The 25,676-nt window shown below is 48.5% G+C and overlaps 1 protein-coding gene across 4 annotated transcripts in view; it reads left to right on the top strand.

Annotated features, from left to right (window-relative positions):
* The first annotated feature begins 1,087 nt into the window (after window positions 1–1,087).
* fam49al (family with sequence similarity 49 member A, like) overlaps window positions 1,088–25,676 on the top strand; it is a 30,069-nt gene continuing 5,480 nt past the window's right edge. Inside the window, exons 1-5 of one of the 4 annotated variants that reach the window (XM_018759918.2) lie at window positions 1,088–1,295; window positions 13,507–13,597; window positions 19,028–19,108; window positions 23,399–23,520; window positions 23,932–24,037. In XM_018759918.2, the coding sequence (XP_018615434.1) occupies window positions 19,039–19,108; window positions 23,399–23,520; window positions 23,932–24,037 (298 nt within the window). In that variant the 5' untranslated portion in view covers window positions 1,088–1,295; window positions 13,507–13,597; window positions 19,028–19,038. The other 3 variants (XM_029248321.1, XM_018759917.2, XM_018759914.2) reach the window with 3 other exon arrangements.

Consider the following 25,676-nt stretch of genomic DNA (forward strand, 5'->3'; position numbering starts at 1 on the left):
AAGCTTTTATTAGAATGATACTCTTTTGCTCTCGAAACTGGTTCTGCTACAGCCGCCAGCGTCGCTCAGGAAGTCCATCTAGTCTAAAAAAGGTGTTGGTGGAAAGTGTAAAGGGCCCCGTGTTTATAAACGGATGGCTGCTGGTTTTGTTATCGCGCCGCGCGTCCGAGAGCAAAACCCTTCCCTCGAACCTGCCGGCTTCACAGAGCGGTGTTCTTCACCGGTCTCCTTTTTACTGCAAATGAAATCGTTTTGCCGCTGCGTGCGAGGTATTACGTGCACGGCTTCGAATGTTGGCGGAAATCCCACAGGCGTTTCCATTTAATACGACACAAAGCTGTGACATGAGCCTGTACAATTAGTGTAACCCGCGTGTACACATCCCAAACACAAGGGTCTTTCACAGCTTCCAGCACCTCGCACCCCTCCCAACACACACACACACACACAAGACAAAGATGCAGAGGGGCCCTCATCAGGATTATAGCCAAGCTTCGCTCCGGGAACAGCCCACATGGAGACGAAGGAGACCAGCCGCCTGGCAGCAGCTACATCGAACCCCAGCACCAACAGGGTCCGTGGGCAAACGTGGTACTTTTAACGGTACGTTAGGGAAGCATCATGAAACACCCACCCCAGCGTTCATCAGAGACACTGTCCATGACACAAGAAAGGCTAGTAGAAGCCCCCAACTTTTGCAGGCCCCCCCCAGCCCACCAGCACCCCCAGATCACTGAGCTCACTGGAGAAGTCAGATGTTAGTTCGGGGGAGGGGTGGCAAACGGGGGAGCTGGCGGGGGTCTTTATGGGGGCGAGAGAGAAGACGGCAGAAAGGAGAGAGAGTGAGACAGAGAGTGACTGAGAACGGGCGGGTGAGTGAGCAAGAGAAAGAGAGAGAGAGAGAGAGAGAGTCGGGGTTGTGTTTCACACAGAAGGACAGATGCTAGGCAGGCTCTGTCCCCAGCATACAGACACACACACGCACACACACGCAGTGGGAGAGAGGGCGCGCGAGCGAGGTGGCGAGCGTGCGGACGACGGCCACAGAAGGATCCGCGGGGCGGGACCGCAGCGTGCGGCAGTAGCAGGTGCCGGTGTGGGAGCAGTCCGCCGCCATCGGGGGTCACTTGGACAGACTGCTGCAGAAGCTCCTCCAGCAAGATCTCCTTCTGGGAAAGGAGGGAGGGGGTCTGCTTCTTCTCGTCTGCCAGCGCACTTCTCCTTGGGTTCCTCCCACTTCGCAGCGGCCGCAGGAGGAGCGGGACCCTGTCTCCTCGCCGTTGCTCGTTCACCCGGTAAGCGCACCGCCGGTGCCTCCTGCCTCCGCCTCGCTGCGAGATCTCCTTCCCGCATCCGCCTCCATCGCGTTCATTCCTCCGGCGCGGGCAGGCAGAGCGAGCGCTTGCACGCGGCGAGGTGACGGCTGACCCGCGCGGGCTGCCCGGGGCGGCGGTTGGCCGAGGGCTCAGGGAGACGGCGGTGCCGAGGGAGGGAGGGAGGAAGGGAGGGAGGGCAGAGGGCAGCCGGCAGCCCGGACAGCTGAGGCTCGTCGCTCCCTCTGCAGCGCATTCCAGCAGCACGCACGCAGAGGCGCGCGCTCACACACGTGCACACAGAGGCGCGTTACGGCGCTGTCCGCAGTGTGCTCGTGCTGTAGAGAGAATCTGCATGCCGCACATCCCTCGCAGCCCATAGACGGTCAGGGCTGGTGCAGGTACTGCCGCATGGATGCAAACTGTGCCATCGCCAGAGCAGAAACATGAATGGAGGAGGGTGAATTCATCCATGAACATGTGTCTTTTCCTATCTATATACACACACACGCGGGCAAAAATACACACCTTTTTATACAGCTTGTTCAATACCGAAACGCTCAGTCTGACACACAGTTTGGACGTTTTTTTCCACCCCTTATTTCTCGGGTTGTGTGCGCACACCTCTCCGACTTGTGAACGTCACGCACCCATCCGTGTCCCGAGGAATCGCTTGTTCCCTACCCCGCAGCCCCGGGTGTGATCCGACGGCCAGCGAGCATCTGCTGCGGAAATGTCATTTACCCCCCATTTGGTTACCTGGATCCTGTGTCCTGGGAGCTGATGCGCGTGTGTGTGTGTGTCACTCTGTGCGTGTGTGTCCGCTGGCAACCAGATGAAAAACAATAGCTTTAATATGCACGCGTAACCAGTAGGGAGGCTGGATGCAGGTCAAAGAGAAAGGGGGGGGGGGGGGGGGGGGGAATGCCATGGGGGCAGTGAAAGAATGAATGGAGGAATACAGCACTTTGGTGGCACCCCAAGCCTTTTATTCTCGTCCCACATGGAAGGGAAATGAGCGGCACATCCTCAAAGAGAGAGCTGGATTTCCCGTGTGTGTCTCATCATCTCATCGAGACGGACGGGATGCGTCCGCAGACAGCGAGCGCCGAACGTCGAACCCGCTTCGTTTCGACCGTCAGGTTTCCGCGCGGCCGTGCCATTCACGGGGTTTCGGAAAACGGGACGTTCACGTGTGGGCTGCCGTGACCCCCCAGTCCGGTTTCTGATCCTCAAGTCCTTCATCGCCGGATCGTTTCATCCCTGCTCATTAAACGTCTTCATTGCACAACTCTCTGAACGAAAGGCTGGGGTTGCATTCGTGGGCAGCGTTTTATGAATGTGTCATTTTACAAATGTTTGATGAATGCATTCGACCCGTGCTGGAAGAAAGGAGGACGTGTTATATTTTGACACCCATTTCCTACAGGAAAAGACTGGAACATGAAAACGGGCTTTGATGTCTTGCGATTTGCTTAAATTTGTGCTGGGAAAATTGACGGCGGGGGTGAAAATGTATGCGCCGCTCTGTTGCTAGGACACGCCCTTTGAACATTTTGAAGGAAGCCTCCCATTGGTCGTTCCGGATGATGCGGGTTTCTCACCCCAAATCTTTCCGTTGGCCCATGGAAACATCCCCCACCGCCAACCCCGGTCTGTCCGTCCCTCCGACGCTCGTTTTCCCATTGTCATCACCACCACCCCCCCAACCACGAAGGGCATCTTGTCACAACCCTGTCCTATTAAGGTGATCGTGCACTGAAGGGATCATCGCTCGCGCAAACAGGCTACCTGCTCTTTTTACAACAGTAGAGACAAGAGGTTCCTTTAAGTCCCACCATTTTTCTTTCTTTTTTTTTAAATTTCTCCTTTGCACTGATTTCTCCTTTAATCCAAGTCCAGAACAGCACATCCAAAGGGATTCATCAGTGCTGGGATACCCTGCAGGGGGTAATCAGGACACAGGTTCAAACACACACACACTCCGCAAAGACATTGCCATGGTGTGTGTACCATCACATCTACGGTTCTTTTCTCACTGAGGGTGTGTGTGTGTGTGTGTGTATGTTTGGGGTGGGTCTGGGTTCTGGAGCTTATAGACGTGTGTGTTTTTCTGTGTTGGGGTAGAAGATGTCTGACGATTTTCTGTGCTTCACCCCTTTTCAACCACCCCCCCCCCATCCCCGTGCCCCTCTTTCTGTTTTCATTGTGTGTGGAGCCCACCTCCGACGCTCTGCTCTCAATCCCCTCGACTCCTTCTGCTTTGACAGCCATCCGTAAAGATTTTTCACTAATTCGACTGTCGAGGGACTGGGGGGGGTCTTTACGCTCTATACGAAGGGTAGTTCTGCTCCCTCCCATTACGATCGGGGGTGGTGGGAAATGGTTGTGGTAACCTTGAGACAAGCCCAGGGGGTCCAGCCTGAAGGTGGGGGATGGGCTGGGTGGGCAGAGGGGGGCGGTCTCCCCTCTCCTTTCAGTAAACCCCCCCTCCCGAAAGCTGCAGGGAGTAGGTCAGGGGGGCGATGCAGATCACGAGCGACCCCAGAATTCCCTTAAAGGAGGAAAACAACAGAAGGGTGTGAGAGGTCTCTGCATCTTCGTGGAGATCCACCAGAGAACGGAGCCTCCAGCGCTTGAGGTCTTTCTTGTGCCCTTTTCTACATCCATACATTAAGACTCGACTTGATCCATGAGTTACTGAGCAAAGATGATTTTTTTTTTTCCTTTATCTGCCAGATGCCAGTGCACGGCAATAACTGGACCGGTTTTTTTATGCGTCCATTCAGGTTTTGTGCTGCACAAGCGACGCAACTCCGAGCACCGATCTCGGCGCGAAGCTGCGCATCGCTCATCTCGCGTTGAGACGACGCCTGCGTCTGCTCGACGCTCCTGCTCCTCGATGTGCTGCTCCGTGTGGTGTCACGACGGCCACAGCAGCCTCTTCTCATTACATTATTTATTATATTATACAGTATACCTTTCTCAGAGTGGCTTACATGGCTCACCATTTTTACAGCTCAGCTATTTGCGAAACTATCCGCGCTAAGAACCCTCCTCAAGGGTCCAGCGGTGGTTCCATCCGTATTACTGCTTTGCTTAACAGCAGATGCTTTTCATCTTTTTATCCAGAGGGCCTTACGTAGCTTACAACTGCACACACCCTATTTCCGGCTCAACTGAGGCTGGTTACTCTTCTCAAGTCATTCCAGTTGTCGACTGCCATTCAGAGCTGTACGGTTCCCCTCTTGCTACAGGTACCTGCGGATACTTTTACTGATACAGTTCAAATTATGCATCTTTCCAGAGCATTATGCAGCGCTGTTTATTCATTTTCACGTTGAGCGGCTTCTTCACGGCATTGAAAACCGTTCATCGGCGAATCCACATCCACGAGCATCAGCCCGACCCCTCCTTTGCTCATATGCCCCGCAGAGCGAGTGCTGTGTACCCCACCGGCAGGGCGAGTTGGGTTCGTCTGCCGAGGTTCTCCCCGCCCCACATCGTCACCACCCCCTGGTTTGTCTTGTTAGACTTTCCAACCCCCAGTCTGCTCACGAACACCTGTCCTACCCCGGGCCCTCGGCCACGGTGCACCTAGGGAATAAGAGCCCACGCAGCCTGGACCATGCTGTCAGCGCTGATGGCTTCATTCGCTGCGATCGGGGGGGTGGGGGGGTGCCGTGTGCAGTGGGCCAAATGTAAAAAAGCCAGGCATCACACTCATGCACTCAGGCTGCCTCAGGTGTGCCTCCTCTGTGCGGTTGGAGCTTAAAGAAGGGGGTAGAATAAAGAGGGCTATGAAAATGAATGTAGAATGTGAAGGATAAACGAAATCCAATGCCTGGCTGCCCAACGCCACCGGAGACTGAGGAGTCGTTTTTCACCTGAGCAGCACACACGATACACACGCTCAAATAGCACGTGTTCGGCTTTATCCGGCCCTTGTGTCTGCTGGTCCTCCGTGGGACCTTACTTACCGCACTCAAGGAGGGCAGGAGTCCTGGACCTCGGGGCTGAGCGGTCCGAAGTCACCGATCGTAGAGTCGCACCACACTCCCTCCTGGTTCGTGGAGCCGCTTGTGTCCTACATAGCACTGTCCATCTTGGAGGTTTGGCCTGGGAACCAGAGGAGGACAGCGTCCACTGCACCTGAGTTACCGCAATTACATCAGTAAACAATGAGACGCACAAATGAATCATAGTGGGAACTGTAAGGTATGAAGGGTGTATGAATTTTTTGGATTAACAAAAGACCTTAAAAATGTATTGATTATTCAAGTGTTTCAGAAAATAAGTCAGTTTAATAGTCCTTAAGGCACTCTAACACCTATCTGGGGTCCATTACCCCATGACTTAATTCCCCCTCTCTCAAATCCATACCAAACAGCTCATTAACCCCCTTAAAACGTATATTATTTTTATATTATTATTTGAAAATAATAATGATGCAAACGAATTAATCGATTTCCTTCGGGTTTAATAAAATTCTTCATGTATGTATCTATCTACATGCATCATTATTCTCAAACATATGAAATATCTATTTGAAACATTCATATTTATCTCCCGGTCTTTTAAATTTCTCAGGCCTCGTATTTTTCTCTGGATGCAGCTAGAACAGAGACGAGCGCTTCAATCGTCACTATTTAACTGCTCTGCCTTTTGAAATTAAAGAGCCATCGGTGATTCCAGGATTCGCAATGACTGGAAACTTGAAAGAGTTATTGATCCTTCCAACCTGCTTGCCATAACTGCAATGAGTGACTTTTACCACCAAGTGCTGATTCAAATTTTAATACTGTTGAGAGTCAAAACAGAGTATATATTAATATTAAACTGAGCAATATTTTAATATTATATTGAATTTTATACTGCAGTGTAAGAAGATAGAGGGACTTTAGATTTGAGGATTTTTGCAGACCATGACAAATTTTTTTTCATAATCACATTATACAGTAAAGCGGGCGCGGTAGCACAATGGGTTGGACCGGGTCCTGCTCTCCAGTGGGTCTGGGGTTTGAGTCCTGCTTGGGGTGCCTTGCGATGGACTGGCGTCCCGTCCTGGGTGTGTCCCCTCCCCCTCCTGCCCTTCGCTCTGTGTTGTCGAGTTAGGCTCCGGCTCCCCGCGACCCCGAATGGGACAAGCGGTTTCAGATGATGAGTGTGTGATAATACAGTAAAGTTCTTAAAAATTATCACATTTGGATTCTTATACAAGGTGTGGCAGGAAATGTTTGCCATTGAGAAGTGCTGATCAGTTTTTCGATCGCGTTTTTGGTCATCGGAGAGGATCACGTAGGATGGGATGCATGTTGCCCGGGAATTTGTCACGGGCATCTCCAGACGGGCTTACGGATTTACAGAATTCACTGAGCGGCTTTTCAGATTCTTGGATTTGTGCGATGTGTTTGCAGAACAGTCCTAATTTTGCTGTTTGGGCGCGGGACGTATTTGTGACTTTGTAAGATGGGCTTGTGATTTTGTAAGGTGGGCTTTGCAAAATCGCCAGATGGATTTGTGATTTTGAAAGAGGAGCTTGCGATTTCATGATTTTGGATTTGGAGAGAGGCGCCGGACAGCTCGACACCTGCAAAGTGACTGCTGATGGGGGTCCGGCCTCATGAAGCCACCACACGACAGCTACTTTTTTCCACCCACAAGAACTGTTCCATAGAGTCGCAGATTGGGCCTTTATTTCAAGGGGACCCGCTAACACTCATTTTGAGAGGAAGGTGTCGTTGCTACAGCAATAAGACAACTGTTATTAATATGTAAAACTTCATTTACTGAGGTTTGCTGGGGGCGTAACAATTTATTAACTTCCTTTCAACTCCACTGTGACCACCTCAAATCATCATTTTTACCTGCCGTTTTTTTTTTTGCCTAAACATTTTGAAATATTACAGCAGAAATTCCAGTCTTGCATCTCAAAGAATTTGGACGACTCTTTTTGACGTGTGCGGTGACAGGTACGATTCTGATGCAGGTAATGGATTTTGAGCTTCGTCAACGTTCAGCAGTAACCAGTAATGACTGTTGTCCTATTGTGCAAAGAAAGAGCCATAAGTGACATCTTCAGACAGATCCCGGGAGTTCTGTTCCATCCGCCTCTCACCTGATCTAGAGTGCAAGTCCCTCTTTGGATGTCCGTCCGACTAGTAGTCTCTGTCCATCCGGTCCCTGTCAGTCGACATGTTTCTCAGTTCATTCACATTCATTTAATCTGTTTGCTACCGTTCTCCGTCTGTCACTCGTCATCCCATCCATTCCGAGCCCCTGCATATCGGCGCATCCATTGCATGTCTATTACACCATCAAGGGTTCCTACAACCCAACGAGAGTCTCTCTCCGGCGATCCGTTGGTAGTCTTGTCTGTTATTCTCTCCGGAGTTTCTATCATTCCACCCACAGTCTCTATCAATCCCTCCACAGTTTCTGTCAGTCTGTTTTACCGTTTAGAGACTCTGTCAATCAGTCCTTCCACAGTCTCTATCAGTCCTTTGACAGTCGCTCTATCAATCCACCCACAAACTGTGTGTCAATCCTTCCATAGTCTCTCGCTGTTTTTTACAGCATCGCGAGTCTGTCCATCACTCCATCAAGGCTCTGTCTATTAATCCATCCACAAACTGTTCATCAATCCTTCAGCAGTCTACGTCTATCAACGTCTCCATAGCCACAGCCTCGGACTTCTCTACCGCACTGCTGTCTTTGCGTTTTCTGCCATCCGGTGCATAATCATATACAAGTAGTTAGTGGTTGCCTAGCAAAGAAAGTGGCTCGTACCGAGCAGAGGCTGCACACAGACACAGAGCAGGAGAGACGAGAGCAAGTGAGATAGAGACAGGGAGCGAGAGCCCATTTAAATTCCCCGTAATTGACAAAATTCGAGCCAAGGAGTTGGCTAATGCTAACACAGAGCATCAGTAGGTGGTGTAGGGGTTTGAGTGAACTCAAGAGACCATTTGCGAGAGGTTCGGTCCTCACAGAGGTCCATGTGAAACATGCATGGAGGGCAATAAAACAAATCATCAGCACAGGGCACGATTTTATGGTTTAGTGCCATCGGGCCAAAGACTGCAAGTGGCACCTCCTGCCCTTCTGCAGTTACTTCACAGCAAAACGGTGATGAATTTGATCAGTACAGAGCAGTTTTGTTGTGGTCACTGTGATATTTAGGCTAGTGATGATAACTTGTTTTGTCATACTTTGTGGTTACTGTAGCACGTAGGCATGCAGTCGTAGCCTAAATTAGTAACCCTGAGTAGGTACAGAGGATTATGGGTAGTTTCATCTCTTTCAAAGAGATGTACATTTAGATTACCAGAATCAGTAGAGAGGACCTCAATCAACTGACACAAGATCATTTTATATTGCACATTTTAAACTGACACCCAGATTTGTCTCTCTGTGTGTGAAATTTCTACATAAAACACCTCTAAGCTTCTTTGCCACGTCAGGTACAGGTGCACAGCTGGCGGTGTTTAGCAGGGGGCGTACAGCCAGGACTTGCAACCCATTAAGTCCACAGACCAGGCTAAGGGAAGGTGGGCTTCCAGCAGTTCTACTTTATCAGGAGTGGTGGTGCATTTGTGACCAATCGGCACCAAACACATTCCTGCCCTCTCAGGCCCATGTTCTACCAAAAAACTCAAGGGGCATCATCCTTCCAACCCCATGGCCCATACCGCTGCACTTCAGAGCTTCACATTCCACTTTATGTTGGCTATTTTGGCCCTCTGTGCCAGACTCCTAAATTAATCAAGGATGACACTGAATGATCTGCCAATGAGCCACTTAATGTCCAGCCCTTGGCAATCTCATATAAACATCTACAGCGAAGGGTCTAGCGGCCAGGGCTGCTCACTGGAGGTTTGTGGCGAGGAAGAGGAACTTTAATTATTTAGCTATTTATTCATTTATCTGATGCTTTGCTCCAAAACCACTACAGTATTACGCTACTTGCAGTGATTTACCCATTTGTAGAGCTGGGTACTTTTTACTATATCTCTTCCGGGTAGATACGTTGATTGGGGCTCTTTAAGACCAAAGCGTTTGTGTAACATCAATTTCCTTCGTCATATATAAAACTTGCTACCAACACCAAATAGAAATGGGGAAAAAAAAACTGTTTTTAACAAAGTAGTAATGTGTGAAGATTTATTCAAGTCCAATAAAATTAAATCCGTCTATCAGGGTACTTCAGAACGGCACATTTTCCTGGGTTAACTTTCCCTTTTATATGCAGAAAAAACATATTCACCGATAAATAAATACTGAATCAAAATAAAGCCTGGTGAGATCCTCAGTTCAAAGCCCTTGAAGTTTTAGTTTTTTTTTCTTCATTCAATGAGTTAAAGTGAGACATCCAATTCAAAGCACAAAGGATGCTGAGAATAAGGAGCATGTGGAAAACGTGAGCTAGTGTCTTTAACCGTCGAGGCTTACACAATGCAACTGACGGCGAGCTCCTGTCCTTCTACGCAAGGAGGCAGCAGTGGTGGGGGAGGGTGTTCTTCCTTGATTATGCCCCCCTCACATGGCTTTTCGTTCTAGCTCAGCTCTTTCCATGCCTGAGGGTGGGGGGGGGGTCATGGTGCACCTTTGTATTTGCCACAGATCTGCAATCCGACAGCAACCGTCACACCCTCAGTTTGTGTGAGCAGCGAGGTCTTCAGTGAGGTCTTTGTCAGGGGCGGATGGTGCCGTCTCTGTGGGAACCACGGAAAACCTCGCTGCGGGAGGCTATGATGCGCTGCGTTCGCCACAGTCGGCAAAAGGATCGGGGGGTTTGGTAAACATTATTTCACATCGTTTGCATCATTTAACTCGTCGGCAGACGCTTTTGTCCACAGTAGCTTGTCTTTTATGAAAACATCTGGAATTCAAGTATGAAATAATTTATATGCTTTGGTTACTACTTATCTAAAGGAATTCCATGGATATTTCTTAATATTTTTCCCCGAAGCAATTCAATTTAAGCCCATTTAAGGCGTCCAACAAAATCGTCGCACCTCGCGCACAGGGTCAGCTGCGTTAACTGCACCACGTGCCTTACAGCAAACGATGTAGGGAAAGAGAGAGACATGTCTCTGTCGCCTTTCCTCAGCAAGTCCTATTCACTGACCAGGAGTAATGAGAGGAGAGTGCGATCATCGTCCAAGAAAGAGTGACCTCTCCTGCAGTCATCGTGAATTGCCTTCCTGCTCTGAGGGGCCGCACATCTCCCTCTGCGTTTTCCGTTTTTAGTGGAAAAAAGATAATCGTTTTTAGGGCGTTCTGTTTCATTTTTAAGACTAGCCTCTTCAACACCCAGGAGTCTGCATTTATTCACGCTCTCTTTTAAACCTCAAAGTAGGACTGGTGCGCAAACAAAACCACCACCACAAGCCAGTTTTGGCCTGTTGACATGGGAACCGTGTCCAGAGTTGGGTTTGAAGGGGATGTTTGTGACACAGCAGTGCGCGGCATAAAAGGACCGAGCATATTGAGGTATGGGGCCACATAATTTACACACTCCCAACATTTTTAAATGCATGCCATTGTGACAGAAAATTACCTGAGGCCCGAGAACTGAACTCTGAGGTACACCCGCCTATATGAAAATGTAACAGCGTTAGAGGGCGCAACGGCTACACATACATGTACGGCAGGCTACAGATTACAGTCGAACCTGGAACTGTGATCATTCTGGGACTGTTCTCTTAGGGGAACTGATAGAGTAGTGGTTAGAGCCCCTGGATCTGAATGTTGTCAGTTTAAATCTCACCTGCTGCTACAGTAGCCTTGAGCAAGGTAATTATCCTAAATCACTCCAGTAAGATTACCTTGTATGTGCATATTACCTTGTGGTGTATAAATAGGTAAATAGATGTAGGCATCTTAACACTGTAAATTGCTCTGGAGAGAAGCATCCGCTAAATGAATAAATGTAAATGTACTGGATCCGTACTGAGACGGTGTGTCTTTCGGTACTTCTGCTAAATTTCTTACAATTTGATCCCAACCTGAGATGAAGGAGGAATCTGTGCAGGTGCTGGGGAGAAAGCGAGCTTTGCCGACTCACCCCTATGTCCCCACCGTGCCTGTGGTGTCCTGACCGCCACAGTGGTCCAATGCGCTGGGTCAGCGTCCTGAAAGCACTGCAAAGGGATCAATGCAGTGATGGGAAATCATTGTTCATCTAGATCCCTTGGCCAGAAAATACTGCAGGTTTTAGGATTGCCACCCACAGAAGGTTGGCACAGCGCTTTGTGGACATCTGTCAAAACTGACTGAAGGCCTGAAGTGACCTTTATCAATCACGTATTGATAGAATATGTGAAATATTTTAACACCAATGGTATCTAAAGCAATACTGAAAGTGCTCACAAGAACCTTGCTAAAGGATACGAGGGGCTTCCTCTGGTCTTGAACTAGCAGCATCCTGATCCCATGACACAAATGTAGCGAGGTCATGGCGTCAACCCTGCTCTGCTGCTACTGATGCAAGCTGGACGATATCAGAACAGGGGAGCAGATTTGATGTTCATCAGTACAGCTATACAGAGCACCTCCTCATGTTCTTCTCCGTTTGCAATCAGCACCTTCTCACGTTGTTCTCTTTTCACGCACAGCCCTTCCTTACGTTCCTCTGCACTAGCATATGACACCTCTCTGTGTTCCTTTCATTTTGCATACTGCTCCTCCGTTTGTCTCTGCTTAGCACATGAAACGCTGACATCCAGTCGAAACCGTCACACGCAAATCGGATTTCTCCCAAACAAAAGGAGCAGGCGGCAGTATTTCTGAATGATTGTCTCCCAGGAGCAGACCATGGTTTCCACTGCAGCAAGAACATCTTATGCACATAGGGCATCTTGTTGCCATGGCAACAGGAGGACCTACTGATCTCCGTTCTGTAGTACAAGAGATGTTTGTAGGCAAGAACTGCTCCTCGTTTCTATGGTTGGACAAAGTGAAAGAAATAATTGTGTTTAAACATTAATATTTCATGACACATCAAGAATTATGATCCAACATACAAGCACTTATTTGACCGTCAGTACAATATACTGCTTATAGTGAATGCTATGGCCTTGGGCTTTCCCAAAACTTAATCCACATCTCAACAATTTCACTGGGGGTTGGAATTATTATGAAGGCTTTCTGATTTAAGAAAGCAGAATAAATTAGCAGTGTATAAATGAAATGATGGAAAATGAGGTTTAACAATGAAGAGTTCTGACCTAAATGTTTCTGCTTTGAATCCCAACGGCAAAAAACAAAACTATTTTGTAAAAGACACTTTTATCCGAATGGGTAAAGGTGCGTTGGTGGCTATTTGAGACACTTAAGGTTAAAGAGGGTTCTTTTCCTTCTGTGTTTTTAGCAGAAATGAGGGAAGTTGGTTTTGTTTAGTCTCCTGTTTAGCCTGGTCTTCTCTTCTCTTCTCTTCTCCCCTGGCCATCGGGACTCCAACCAAGCCATGCAGGAACACACCTAGGTCACTATTCATCAGTACTAAAGGCTTGGAAAAGACTAGTTGTCAATGATGCAACATTCATGTGAAAAATCCAATCCAGGCAGCAACAAACGGGCGGGAATTTCACGAATGCCGAGGCTGTTTCCCACCCGGTCGACTCTTCAGCAGGGGCTTGCTTCCGCTCGCCGCAGTAAGTCCCCTTTGTGGTTCAGAGCAGTAAATCAGCTGTCTGGTCAGCAGGAGGAAGCAGTGATGCGAAGTTCATGCAGCCCTGCACCAAGCCTCGCCAAGCACTCATCTCATCCCCCGCCCCCTATAAGGAGCCATTATGTTTAAAAACACATTTGCGTGGCGCTGGGCTGTGATCAAGCATGGACAGGGGGTCACTGGAAAGGACTTCCACAGAGAGGGCAGTCAGCACTGCCAGCCATCCTACTGCAGTTCCAGGATCCCACCCAGAGCACAACATACACCAGGGGTCACAGACCTTGCAGGTGCTGCAGCTTGGGGGCATGAGCTCCGTACGGGGGCTTGAGCCGGATGTGCGGCAGGGCACAGGTCTTGCAGTGGCACTGGAGCCACAGGAAGTGCACGGGCTTTTTTCTCAATCACTAAGGAGGGATCAGGAATCCTGTCAGTCGGGGAGGAATTTGGCCAGGCTATCTGCAGCAAGGACCGCTAATTTTAGACTCACCCCTCTACTGTCTCTTTCTCTCTCCCGCCCAGGTTGTCCGGAGCTCATGCTGTGACTGTGTGAGCAAACAAACAGCCCCAGTTGATGCAGTGAAGTGCTCCTGTCAGGAATATCGCAAGCAAGGTAACTAAGCCCACCGTCTTCTGCAACTTCCGCAGCTTCGTGAAGCAGCTCCATGGTAACAGGTACAGCATGCACAGTTGAGGAGCACCACAATGCAAACAAGACCCGTAGGCACATGCCACTCGTTTTAAAGTCATACATATTTTAGGGCGGAGTTGGAAAGCAAGGACTGGAGGTATTACACTCACTGGAAAGTTCACGATGTCTGAATCGCTCTCCGAGTTGGCGCTGCCTCAGCCCTCATCTTGCCAGAGAACCGAGAGGGCCGTGAGCATCAGCTAGGCCAGTGCTCGGTCGTGGCTCTTCCTCGGCCTGGAGGAGAAGAGGGATAGGTGGTTGGGAAATGAGTCAGGGGGCAGGGGTATGGCCTCCAGCACCACCACCAGTGGATCCTTCTATGTCCCGAGGAGACTCATCAACTAACAGTGAAACTGCAACCGTGAGCTTCGCTTCCTTATTCATGCCACTTTCATGCGCTGTTCATTTCATGTCGGGGAACTTCTGGAAAGTGGTGAAGGTCTCTGGCGAACAGGACGGTCGGACAAACGGAGCCCCCCCCCAGGTCCGCCCCACGGACTTAACGTGCATTCTACCATTTATGAGAAATGAAAGTGAGAAGTGGGAGCTGACATTACTCTTTTTTTTTTTTCTGGTGTTGTTCTCTTTTTGCGGAACTCGCAAGGGTGAGAGGGCCCTTTCACCATAAGAAGGCACCGAGGAGGAAAGAGAGCTAGCGTAGGCAACGTGAACCCGGGCCCTCGTGCTCTCCCCTCTCAAAACACAGCGCCTAAAAAATCCCCAGCGAAGGCAACGGTAAGAAAAAAGAAGCTTCTTCAGAAATAGAACACTGAAAAGGAGAAGTGCGGAGAGTTTAGAGTCGAGAGCTTCGGCACGGGGGACTCGCAGGAGCTCTGTGGTCCCCGTGGGGAAGACGGGAACGGAGGGTACGGCGACGAACAAGGGCAGGGGTGTGGAGTCCAGCACCGCCGCCAGCACCCGAGCCACTCCACGACAAGCGGCTGCCGCCAATAACGGCACTGGGCAAGAGAGAAGAGAGCCAAGAGAAAGGAGGAGGGAGCGCACTGGACAACGCCTCGTTGTCGTTACACAGCGGTAAAGGGAGCGGAGGTCGGGGGGGCTACCATCGCTTTGAATTTGTCCGTAGCGCTGTCGTGCCGCCGTGTTGTTGTTACCAATAGCCGAGTCACACGTGCGCACGTCTTAGGCTGCTCGTGCCTCACGCTGGCAGTGAGATCAATACAAGGGCGGTAAGAGTTCTCAGAGGCTTGGAAAGAAGGTATGGCAGATGGCGAAGAGTGGGGCTGGAGCTACCGTAGCGGTGCTCTGATGGAAGCCTGGGCGCACGAGCCTTCACGCTGAACAAAGCAACACGAGGGAAGGGCTGTAGGCATTTTGATACCGTAAACCCAGTTCCATCCGAACACGTATCTGTTACACATTTAGACCCACTGGGATGCCACCCGTTCGGTGTGGCTCTGCTAGAGTTTCAATTGCGCTGTGGGGACCGGCGTGCTCTCTGCCGCCGGCACCAGCCGGAGCCCCATGTGGTCCAACCAGACGCGGCTCCTCAGCTGGTTGCCAGGCGACCGACACACTGTCCGTGACATCTCCCTCAGAAGATGTGAAAAATGCAGCGAGCGGAGAGCCTGTTCGCTACGGTGCATCTTCAGCTTTTTCAAGTTTTCAATTCGCAACGGTATCGATAATTTATCTTTGGAGATACCTGTGCATTAGCCGGCATTTTACCTCCACTTAACTCGGCTCTTGTGATTTTAGGAAATGTCACTGGGGCTTGATGCTGATAAGTTGAGCCTGTGAAGGCAAGTGCAGAGTGCTGGCACTGCGCTCTTTGACACTTCTCTTTTGCGAGTAACTTCCTTTCGGTGATCGCTGAGCTTCCTCTTCTCCTTCTGAGAGCGCAATTCAAAATGACTCCCCTTCATTCGCCACGCTCCGCCGGTACCACAACTTCTGCCTTTGGAGAGCGAGTCCAGAGACAGAAACGGTGAAGCGGGAAAATAAAGAGAGGGAGAGAGAGAGAGAGAGAGAGAGAGAGAGAGAGAGAGAGAGAGAGAGAGAGAGAGAGAGAGAAGGGATGCAGAGTCACAGAGAAACGGCACAGCTGAGTCTGCACATATGTCACTCGAAAGAATTCCAGCATTCGGTTTTACCCGAGTTTCAGCACGTTTAAAACTGTAATCATTCCCAGGTTCTCCTGTTTGGAGTAATTTGGTTTTATACCCTGCGGTACGTAGCTAAACGAACACTGGAGAGTGATTGTCTTTCTTCCTGCTCTATATGAGCAACTTTCTCAATGTACCTAACAGCGGAGACCATCCGGAGAGCTTGAGAAAACTCCTAAATTATTACGTCACCTTCAGCCCCATCGCAGCTCATGCCTTCGTCACACGTACGCTTTATTTAATGTATTTCTTCTTCTGCAATGTGCACTCAGTCTCTGCCCCATATTATTACTCATCACTATTACTATTATTACCTAGATGTTATTATTGTATTATTTATAACATCAAATTCCATCTCTTTACAAAGCAGGTTATTTTTCATAAGCTGTTATAATTTTTCCATCGTATTTCCGTTAAAGGTACAAAAAAGGCTCACCTTGTGACAGATTCTATGATCACATGTTCTCAGATCCTACAACATGGCTCAGTTACACTAGTTTCTGGAACAGTAACACACTCGTTTCCTCAAAACTGGCTCTTGCTCTGCCTTTTCCCGCGTGCTGCCACGACACCCTGTGCCTTACCGTCCTCTGATGTCGTGCCAAAAGTCCTACACCGAGGGGTACCATTACCCAGAATTCCATCTTTTTAATCGCTCCCAAGAGGTGCTTTGTCCCATTCTGTGTGTTGCAGTAAGCAAAACCTGCTCATATCGTCACGGTGAAAGACTTGTAAAAGGAGCTCTTTGTAGGCATTCAGACAAATTGATTGACTCTTTACACCAAAGCAGGACGTCTAAAATATAGTCATACTAAAGTATCATCGCCAACACTTAGACACATTTGAAGCTGTTACAGTAATGGAGGCACTGGCACTTGTTAGAGGAGATGCGTCGAGCAGGCGAGTCTCAGGGGTAGAACACAGTTCTTGCCCAAAATGCTCCACAAGCGATGGGAACCTGAACTGGGCAGGTTTTACTGAAGGAAGGATCAGCATTTTAAAGACATACAACAGGACACTAAGAGCCTGTGCATCACCACCGCTCACCCGTCCAGTACCTGCAACGGGCTCCACTGCATTATTCATCTCTTTAACGTACACTTCCGATCCAAGGCTTGCAGCTGAACATTTGACACGTTTCCCTAAAGTTACAGCGGGATTTTTCTTCCGATGGAAATCGCTTTCTTGGCCAGAAAGTAGTGGAACAGTTAAGGAATTCTAGTTTGAAGGCTGCCCATTTAAGTCCCAAGAGAACCCATGCTGTAGTATCTTCATGCCAAGTATTTCATCCCGTTTCTCCAGTGAATGCAGCTGTTTGATTGGAGGAAAGCGGAAGTCACCGTGTATAAATGCTCAATAATAAACTGGCTCTGCAATAGAATAACAACTACAAGACCAGTTTTTTTAACTGCTGCACCACTGCACAATACAATGGCCTTCAGAAAGCAGTGAGTAGAGTCACTGTACTGTTGACATCTACAGTTTCGTGTCAAAAGGGCCCTTTTTTACCGCCAGCTGCCCCCTCAGAGACTAAAAAGAGGGTAAAAGATCTGCCCCCTCCCATGGGTCCCTAACAAATGTGCACCCCGGCATCTGGCGTTACTGAGGTGGCTTGTCTCAGCAGGCTTGTCCTTGTCCTGCACAGGGTCCCTTTTCATGGTCTCATTTGTAGCATTCCAAACAGAAACGGGTTTTCACAAGACTGCCTCGACAGCCCACGGTGCCCTCCAACCCACTGGAGTTCGTTCTGTTCTGCGACTAGGCCATTTTTTCCTTGTCTCTCACTGGGAGTATGCCAGCAACCATTCCCAAGATATACTGGGTTAATTGTTTTATGAGTGAGGGCAGTCTAATGTTTGACCCGTAATGAGACAGGAGTGTATTTAATAACTTGTTTACAGAACACTGATATGCCTTTGCCCTCACCAATAGACGATGCTGGTATCCCAATGCAGGTGTGGGCCATCTAGCTCCATCTGGCTCAAGGATCATGTTGGATTTCCTAGCACAGTGGTTGAACATCAACTTTGGAAGGCCGCCATGCTCAGACTGACCACTCTGACAAGAGACATCCATCAAAACCTCAGGCCTGGAGAAGCTAGACAAGACAGGTGTTCTGAAGTGGTGGGGTCAACTTTAGGAACTTACCAGTGCATGTGGGATTCGGTACTAATAAACATATTCATTCACTGCTTAAGCATGACTAATGCAAAATGTCATCTCAGTTATTGCTGAACTCTAAGAACAAACAGAAGACACACTAATGTGTCAGGTTGATCATACTAAAATCGACGATGACGCATTTTAATAACTCGACAAACTATGATCTTGGAGTTCCATGCTGAAGGAACATCTAAAATTCTAGCCTTGACTCCAGAGGATGATGTCATTTCTGTAGTGGGCTGAAATCTGTTTCACTCTTCGCCACTAAATTCCCAAAGAAACCTGAATAAAACCATAGGCATCAGCTTGAGTATCCAGGTCGCGGCACCAGATTTACCGATTCAGCCCAGTCGGGGCTTGCATCTGTGTCGTCAACAGCCGCAACCCACACGATCTTACAGCAAGTGATGTGATTGACTCACAGAGCTCAGGGCTACAGTCCACAGACAAAGGAATTGGCCAAAGTCTTGCCTTGCTCTTGAAAGATGATGCCAGTGCCACAGCAAAATTAGACAGGCTCAATGACCACCACTGAACAACACACTCTTCAGCTAATTGAGAGGTTATTGGAGAGCTAAAGAAGACCAGCAGCAGATCACCAGATCCAGGAGTGAGGACATACTGGACCCGCAGGAATGAAGACCCATCAAATGCTGCTTAGAGACCCAGGATGGCTGCCTGACAGCGGTCACAACAGGAGAGAGAGGCTCAGTGAGCGACATTACATCACAGTTAGCATACAGGAAACTCTGGAATCATGAACAACATCAGAATGTCAAGCAAAATAGCGCACACACGTGTCTTCAAACAGAAATAAATCAAGGTACTGAAGAAGAAGAAGAAGAAGAAGAAGAAGAAGAAGATTCCAAACTCTCTGCTACTGTCCACTTTCATTTTAAAATCAGCTTTGGGATAACTTATCTAACACGGTGTAAAATGTCCCCATGATGGTAAAGGTACAAAACCCAGGTGAAGAGAACGGTGGGGTGGGTGGGTGGTGGGGGAAAGGGAGGTTCCTTGCTCCTCCGTACTGTATGTGTCTGTTGTTGTCTCCCCTGCTCAGGTTTGCCGGTCATGGGGAATCTGATTAAGGTCCTTGGCAAGGATTTAGAGAACTGTCCACATTTTTTCCTGGACTTTGAAAGTAAGTGCACAATACTGTGTGTGTCTGCGTGAGCCAGAGACTGGGTGTATGGGGGGTGGCATGGGTAGGTGTACGTTGGGGGTGTTTCGGCAGACGCTCTCCTATCTCACGCCGGATCATTCCACCTTTTTCCCCATTTCAATGTGCAGAGAGCAGTTTGTAAAGAACTCGTTCCAAGCTCCTCCCTATTTTGCTGCTGGCCCAGTAGCTCCTCCCATTTCCATCAGGCTGCCATTTTTAATCCAGCGTTCTAGGACCGCGTCCGCTCTCCCTGTCTTGACGCGGTGCGAGAATAAGCGAGACAAAGCAAGACGGGAGGGTGTCTCTGTGTCCACATCGGCATGATGGCAGATGCCGAGAACAAGCCTTGCCCCGACCGTACGCCCTGCCCCCACGCCTTCCCATGTACGCTAGAACCACCCCCGAACTCGTTCCTTGGCCCCGCACACACACATTCGCCCCCCCGTCACCCACATACTTCTCCCTCTCTCTGTTCCAGGGGACTCATGGGGAATCTCCTGAAAGTGCTGGCTTGCACCGACCTTGAGCATGGCACAATAGTTTTCCTTGACTTTGAACGTGAGACCATTGGCTTCTTATTTTTGCATTCTTTTTGTTTTTACCTTGCTCATCCCTCCCACCCCAGTTTGATTACTTGAGTTTTCCTCTGTGCACCAGGGGCTGACTTCTCACACGCATCCATTTGCCATTATACCCAGAGAGTGAAAATCGACCCTCTTCAACACCATTGCAAACTGAAAGGAAAATTATTCAAAACAGGGCAACACTCAGAGAAACAATCATAAAAAGGAAATTTTTAACAATTATATGAAGCATTATTTGGAAGCCATCAAAATGGTTTCTGTCATTATGCCATTGACTCAGTCCGACAGCCCGAATCTTGGAAAGAAAATACTACACTATACACTGAAATGTGTACCTTACTTTACCATACAAACCCCAAATGTAGGGCACTGATGAAAAGGTTCAAGTATCATCTTTTCACCCCACATTCTTCCTTCTGACTTATGAAAATATCCTGTCCTATGTGTCAATAGTGTCGATGGGAGTTATAACAGTAGTTATAATAATTTCCATTGCACGGCTTCTACTCTTTCCAAACCTGCCACCTGTTTGTTGTCTTTCTCTTTTACCATGTCCATGTCAAGGGAAGCTTCCATTTAGCAAGAATGTAGACACCTCTGTTTTCCAAATAACGTTTTGATCTCAGACTACAGCAGGTTGCCTTTAACCCTTAACTAACCTTTCTCTCCTCCTGTGTGCTCCTCCTCCAGTGTCTACTATTTAACAATGACCTTCTCTTCTCGTTGGTTAAGAACAGCTCAGGGGTGGGTGACCACAGTCCATAAAGGCTACAGACCTGCAGGGCTTTCTTTCCATTAGTGAATGATTTAATTAAGACACATAACGTGACATGAGTGGAACAAACTGTAATGAAAGCAGTGAAAGTAATGAAAGAGAAAGAAAACCAGCATACCCTGCAGCCTTGGAGGTCTGCAGTTGCCCACCTTTTGACAAGCTCCTTCATGGCAGGGATGTCCAGACCTGTTCTGGAAGGCGTACAGTTGGCTAACTGCTGTATCGGCTGCCCTGGCAGACCAGTGGGGAACCTGCAGGAAGCTGATCGTGAGCTGTGCAGCATGGCAACCTGTAACACGCAGTGTGAACAAGAAGGCGAGACAGGCAGGGGTGTGAATCAGAAGGGCACACGCCAACTGCCGTCTGTTACTGTCGACAATCGAGCGTGATATAGACTAGAGACAACTATATCTGGGGAGAAAATTGGGACAAACCAAAAATAACGGATGCTGTCAAAAACAGACAGGTGGAACGAAATGGATCTGCATTGACTTTCCAAGGCCAGGTCTTGGCACCCCTGCCAACCCAAGCGCGTTGCCCCAGCCACCATCTCCAAGGCTGAAATGAGTGAACTCGTTTGTGAAAACGAGGTTAATCTGCCGTGGGGCTTCCTAGCATGAATGAACGGAATGAGGCGTGCTTTGGCCACCTCAGCCTTCAGTGGCGAAATCGAAGTGCCCTATTTGCCAGATCTGCTCCACGTATGATTGACTCGCTCTCACACCACTTATTTACATAGGATCCCTGTGGCGCTCGAGCCACATAAAGTAAGGGTGTTCCTCTTTTAGACTATAGACCACAGAAGAAGCAGATCATCACTATTCTGCCCACCTAAGGCTGATTCCATGTGCAAGACTTCTAAAATTGAAACAGTGTACAGTCACGGTAAAACATGATGCAAAATCACATCCACTATGGTGCAAGCAATCAGTTATTTGTCTAAAAGTGGGAAGCATACCATACCCCTATACAGTAATTACTAGAAAATTTTATATGAGCATGAAACATTGAGAGAATTGCCCACAATCGCCAGTCTCTCTCTCTCTCACACAGGCACACACGCACACACGCACACACGCGGACCTCAGCTTCACAATATCAGGACAGATGAGCCAACCTGTTCAAAACAACAGAAGGAGAGAGAGAGAAAGAGCGAGAGGAATAGTGAGCTGGTGTTTTCTGCAGACAGCAGCCTGGTTATGGGCTACCAGAGCTATGGTATTACTTACTCCTAAAGGCATGAAGCAAGGTAAAGAAATCCAGGCATGAGCCGTCCCTCTAGAGAATCCTCTGCCTGTCACACTTAGACAGTTACATAATTCTACTCTTTTTCACATGAAGCAAAATTTTCCCCCTGGAGATGAACCTCCTCTTGGGAACTAGTCGCATCATCTTCTGGGTTTTGGTCTCTAACACCAGTCATATGTCCTGATTATCCTTGAGGTCCACATTAATGTACACTGGCTCCTCAGGTTACAGACATCTGAGTTACATATGGAGTGTTTGAACCATATTATTATTTTTCAGTGTCTTTTCTTCAACGTTATACATTCTAAAATTTCTTTCTGTTGTGGAGCAAATATGATGAGAACTTCCGCAACCAGTCATTATTTGGCAAGTAAGGGTACTCAAGCGGAAGTACGGGACTGCCATAATTCAGCTCATTTCCATAGCGTTTACGTTTGGAATCTGGATGTCAATCAATAACAATATTACAGATGTTCTACATGTTTACGTAATGAATGAATAGGGGCAGTAGGTGGCATAGTGGTTAGAGTCCCTGCCTTTGGCTGTGCAGGTTGCCTCACAACCGATGTTTACGAGATAAGCCTTAGAGCAGCACGACCCTGCAGCTACCAACAGTAGATAGATGGAAACGGTATACGCTATTTTTATTTATTATAGCTGCACCTGAGGCTTTTATATGACCTAATCTGTAAGTAAATGGGGGGATGTCTGTATTACAGAGTTCTTACTAATTACGATTTAGTGGTGAAAGTGACCATCTTTGACAAAGCAATTGAGTTGTGAACTGACTTTCGGTGCCAAATGCGTTCATAAGTTGAGGAGCCAGTGTACCGAATGTGCTCTGCAAAGGAATCCATTAGCATCTTAGGGAAACGACGCATCGAGCGGCCTATTCATGAAAAGCCATCTTCAGCACCCATTTTCAGCATGTATTCACGCCGAGCCTTTTAATAATTTTAACGGATTGTATTGGAGTATTCATAGACTAGTAATATATCTCCACTTTGAGGGAACTACATATCTACCGCTGCTGACAATTATTAACCGCCCACACATCCTCCTCGGAATACCTTTCAGGGAAGTTTTATAACCCCGAGGGTGAGAAATGCACCCAGCGTCCATCAACCTACCACTGAGGCTTCAGCCGCTGCTCCACATATAGCCAGCCGTCCAGGATCGGTTATCCTCAGCTCATTCCTTCCGTAAAAACAGGAAAAGCACTTCGGACGTAAATCACCAGCGGCTCTCGGACTTAATGTGGGTCCAGAGCGCTGTGCAGAAAGACTGCGACAGCAAGTGCACCCAGTAGGCAAAACGCTAACTGAGCACTAAATGCTACGGCCCACATACACAAATTAAATGAGTTGAGTTAGCTGCATAAATTGCACTTCTGGGGACACACGGGATAAATCTGCATGTCGTTGACACTGTGGCAGGACCAACCCGGTGTACCGTGTTTGTACTGTACTGGCCCCCTTTCTGACACCCCGGGACGAGCAGAAACTGCTAACACGGGTCTTTCCTGGAACCCACGTGTGATGTGACTGACAGGGTGGCTTCTGGGAGGAAACGATCACCTGCACTGCCTGCTCCTCACCTCTTGCAATCACACCCCCTCCCTCCCCAATCCCTTGAACCCTAATCTCTCTCTTCTCCAAACAGACGCCCAGCCCACGGAGGCGGAAACAGCTGTGTGGAACCAGGTGAGCGCTGTGCTTGAGGAGGCTCATGGGATTCTGGCAGAACTGCAGTCCTACAATGGAGCAGGCCAGGAGATACGAGAGGTGAGAACATGGCCTGCTTCACAGCCCAAAAAGGGGGAGAGCTAGAAGGCACCACAGTGGTAACAATTGCCAACTTGCACTTGAAGGATCCACGTTCGAATCCCTGCTCCCACTGCAACACCTTCGACCAAGATACTGTACTTACCCTGAAATGACAGGGTAAATGTAACCCTGCTGTACGAACGAGTAAATCGTTGTCAGCTAAAAATGAAAGAATTTTGGTTTCGGTGTCTTCTCCTTTATTTTTCCTAGTAAATGATTAGGGTCCTTCGGGTCTGAATCAGGCCCAGTAACCGAGATCAGAGAGAACGCAAGGATGGTCTTGTAAAAAGCAGCAAATCCTGCACTGTATCACTTTAGTACTGAACTCATTGTGCCCTTTGCGCCTCAAGTGTGCGTCTCCGTTTCTAGGCCATTCAGAACCCAAGCGACCTACAACTGCAGGAGAAAGCCTGGAACGCAGTCTGCCCCCTGGTGGCCAAGCTGAAACGCTTCTACGAGTTCTCCCTCAGGCTCGGTACGTGGAGTTTCATTCCGGCGACGCGGCAACATAGCAGAAAGCACGAACCGAAAGTAGGCTAAAATACAAGCAACACCACAGTCAAAGGCCCACCTGTTCCAGAAGTAAACCGTGTCCTTCAGTTGGTGCGCAAATTCTGCAGGTGGCCGTTTTAAACCTCATCTCCGATTCCTGTGAACTAGTCATAATATTGCCATGGCGACAACCGTGGGATTGCGTTTTTTTCCTAGGGTGGGGAGCAATGGGATAACTCCGAAATATGTCTTTCTTCTTTTTAAGGGGAAGGAGCTGTCAATGTCATTGTCCTCGTGCTGCTCTGGTTTCTCGCTCTCCACATTCATACAGGAATCTCAAAAGTGGCTAGAAACTGCAGCAGTGACTCACTGGAGCCCCCCGTTTCCGTTGACGCGTGTGCCCGCCCGAAACAAAACTTGCTCACTCACAGAAAGCAAAGCCCCTGCACACTCACAGCAAAGATCCAGGTCTCTGAGATGCCTTTTAACCAAATAAATACATAAATACTTTATTTAGAAAATCGATCTTGCATATTTTATGAGGGTTAGGGATGGATTCCCTTGAGATATAACCCATATTAATATCATCACATCCAGCTTCAGCAGTTGAATCCTAGACCTTCATCACTGGAGCAGAGGGCAGTAAACAGAGCTTAAACAGGGATCTCTGAGGTTGTAGGGTCAAATGCCATGGGATTTATACCTTTGGACAAGGTACTTAACCCAAATTTATTCAGGACAGTTCAGCAGCAATACGAGAGGATGCAGGCTACACAACTAACTGTGGACCAACGTGGCACTGAAGTGTGTAACGGAAAAGATGACAGTCAGCAGTGTGAGGGACAACCTTGGCGACCCTTTTGCTTACTCAGCAAGTAGTGACTGAGGAGCCCGTGTGACACACTGCTTCGGACATAATGAGGAACGACCGTGAAGCGTTCCTCATTATGTCCGAAGCAGTGTGTCACACGGGCTCCTCAATCAGTACGGATTTGAATGCGATTGGTTTCGCACAAAATCACAGGCCGGTAGACCTGAATTAAGGGGCAATAATTATCACGTTTGGGGGAGAAATGCCGGAATCACTCAGCCCTTTGAGGACTGAGAATGCTGCAAACTCTTTTAATACAGATGGACAGATGTGAAAACAGTAAGGTCATTTCCCGCTGCGCTGCCAGCTGTGCCTGCCTCGGGCATCATGGTGGTGAATGCTGTACAGCGTTGGGCACCTCCTCTCAAGCAGATTCCCCTCCATCCCCCATGTTCGAACACCAGCAGAGAGGCATTTCTCCTCGGTAACAAACGATTCAAGTCCCCACTCGCTCAGCACTCAGTTATGTAACCATGAGTTGTGCAGGAATGAAATCCCAGTAGGATCATGATGCATTAAATGCGGAATCAGGTACTGGTGTACATTACATAAAGGATGTAACAGAATCAGTGGTATACTAGCATCTTAGTGCAGAACTTGAGGAGTTGGAACGGTCCTGGTTTCATCTCGTGTTTTAATATCCATGTGTCGGTTTTTGATCCGATTATGTGACCCGGGTGGCCCATCCGATATTTATTAAAAAAATCATATTCTCGTAGCCTTGGCAGCTTGTGGAGGATTATGAGGAGAT

The sequence above is a fragment of the Scleropages formosus genome, chromosome 23 (genome assembly GCF_900964775.1).
Source record: "Scleropages formosus chromosome 23, fSclFor1.1, whole genome shotgun sequence".
Classification (NCBI taxonomy): Eukaryota; Metazoa; Chordata; class Actinopteri; order Osteoglossiformes; family Osteoglossidae; genus Scleropages; species Scleropages formosus.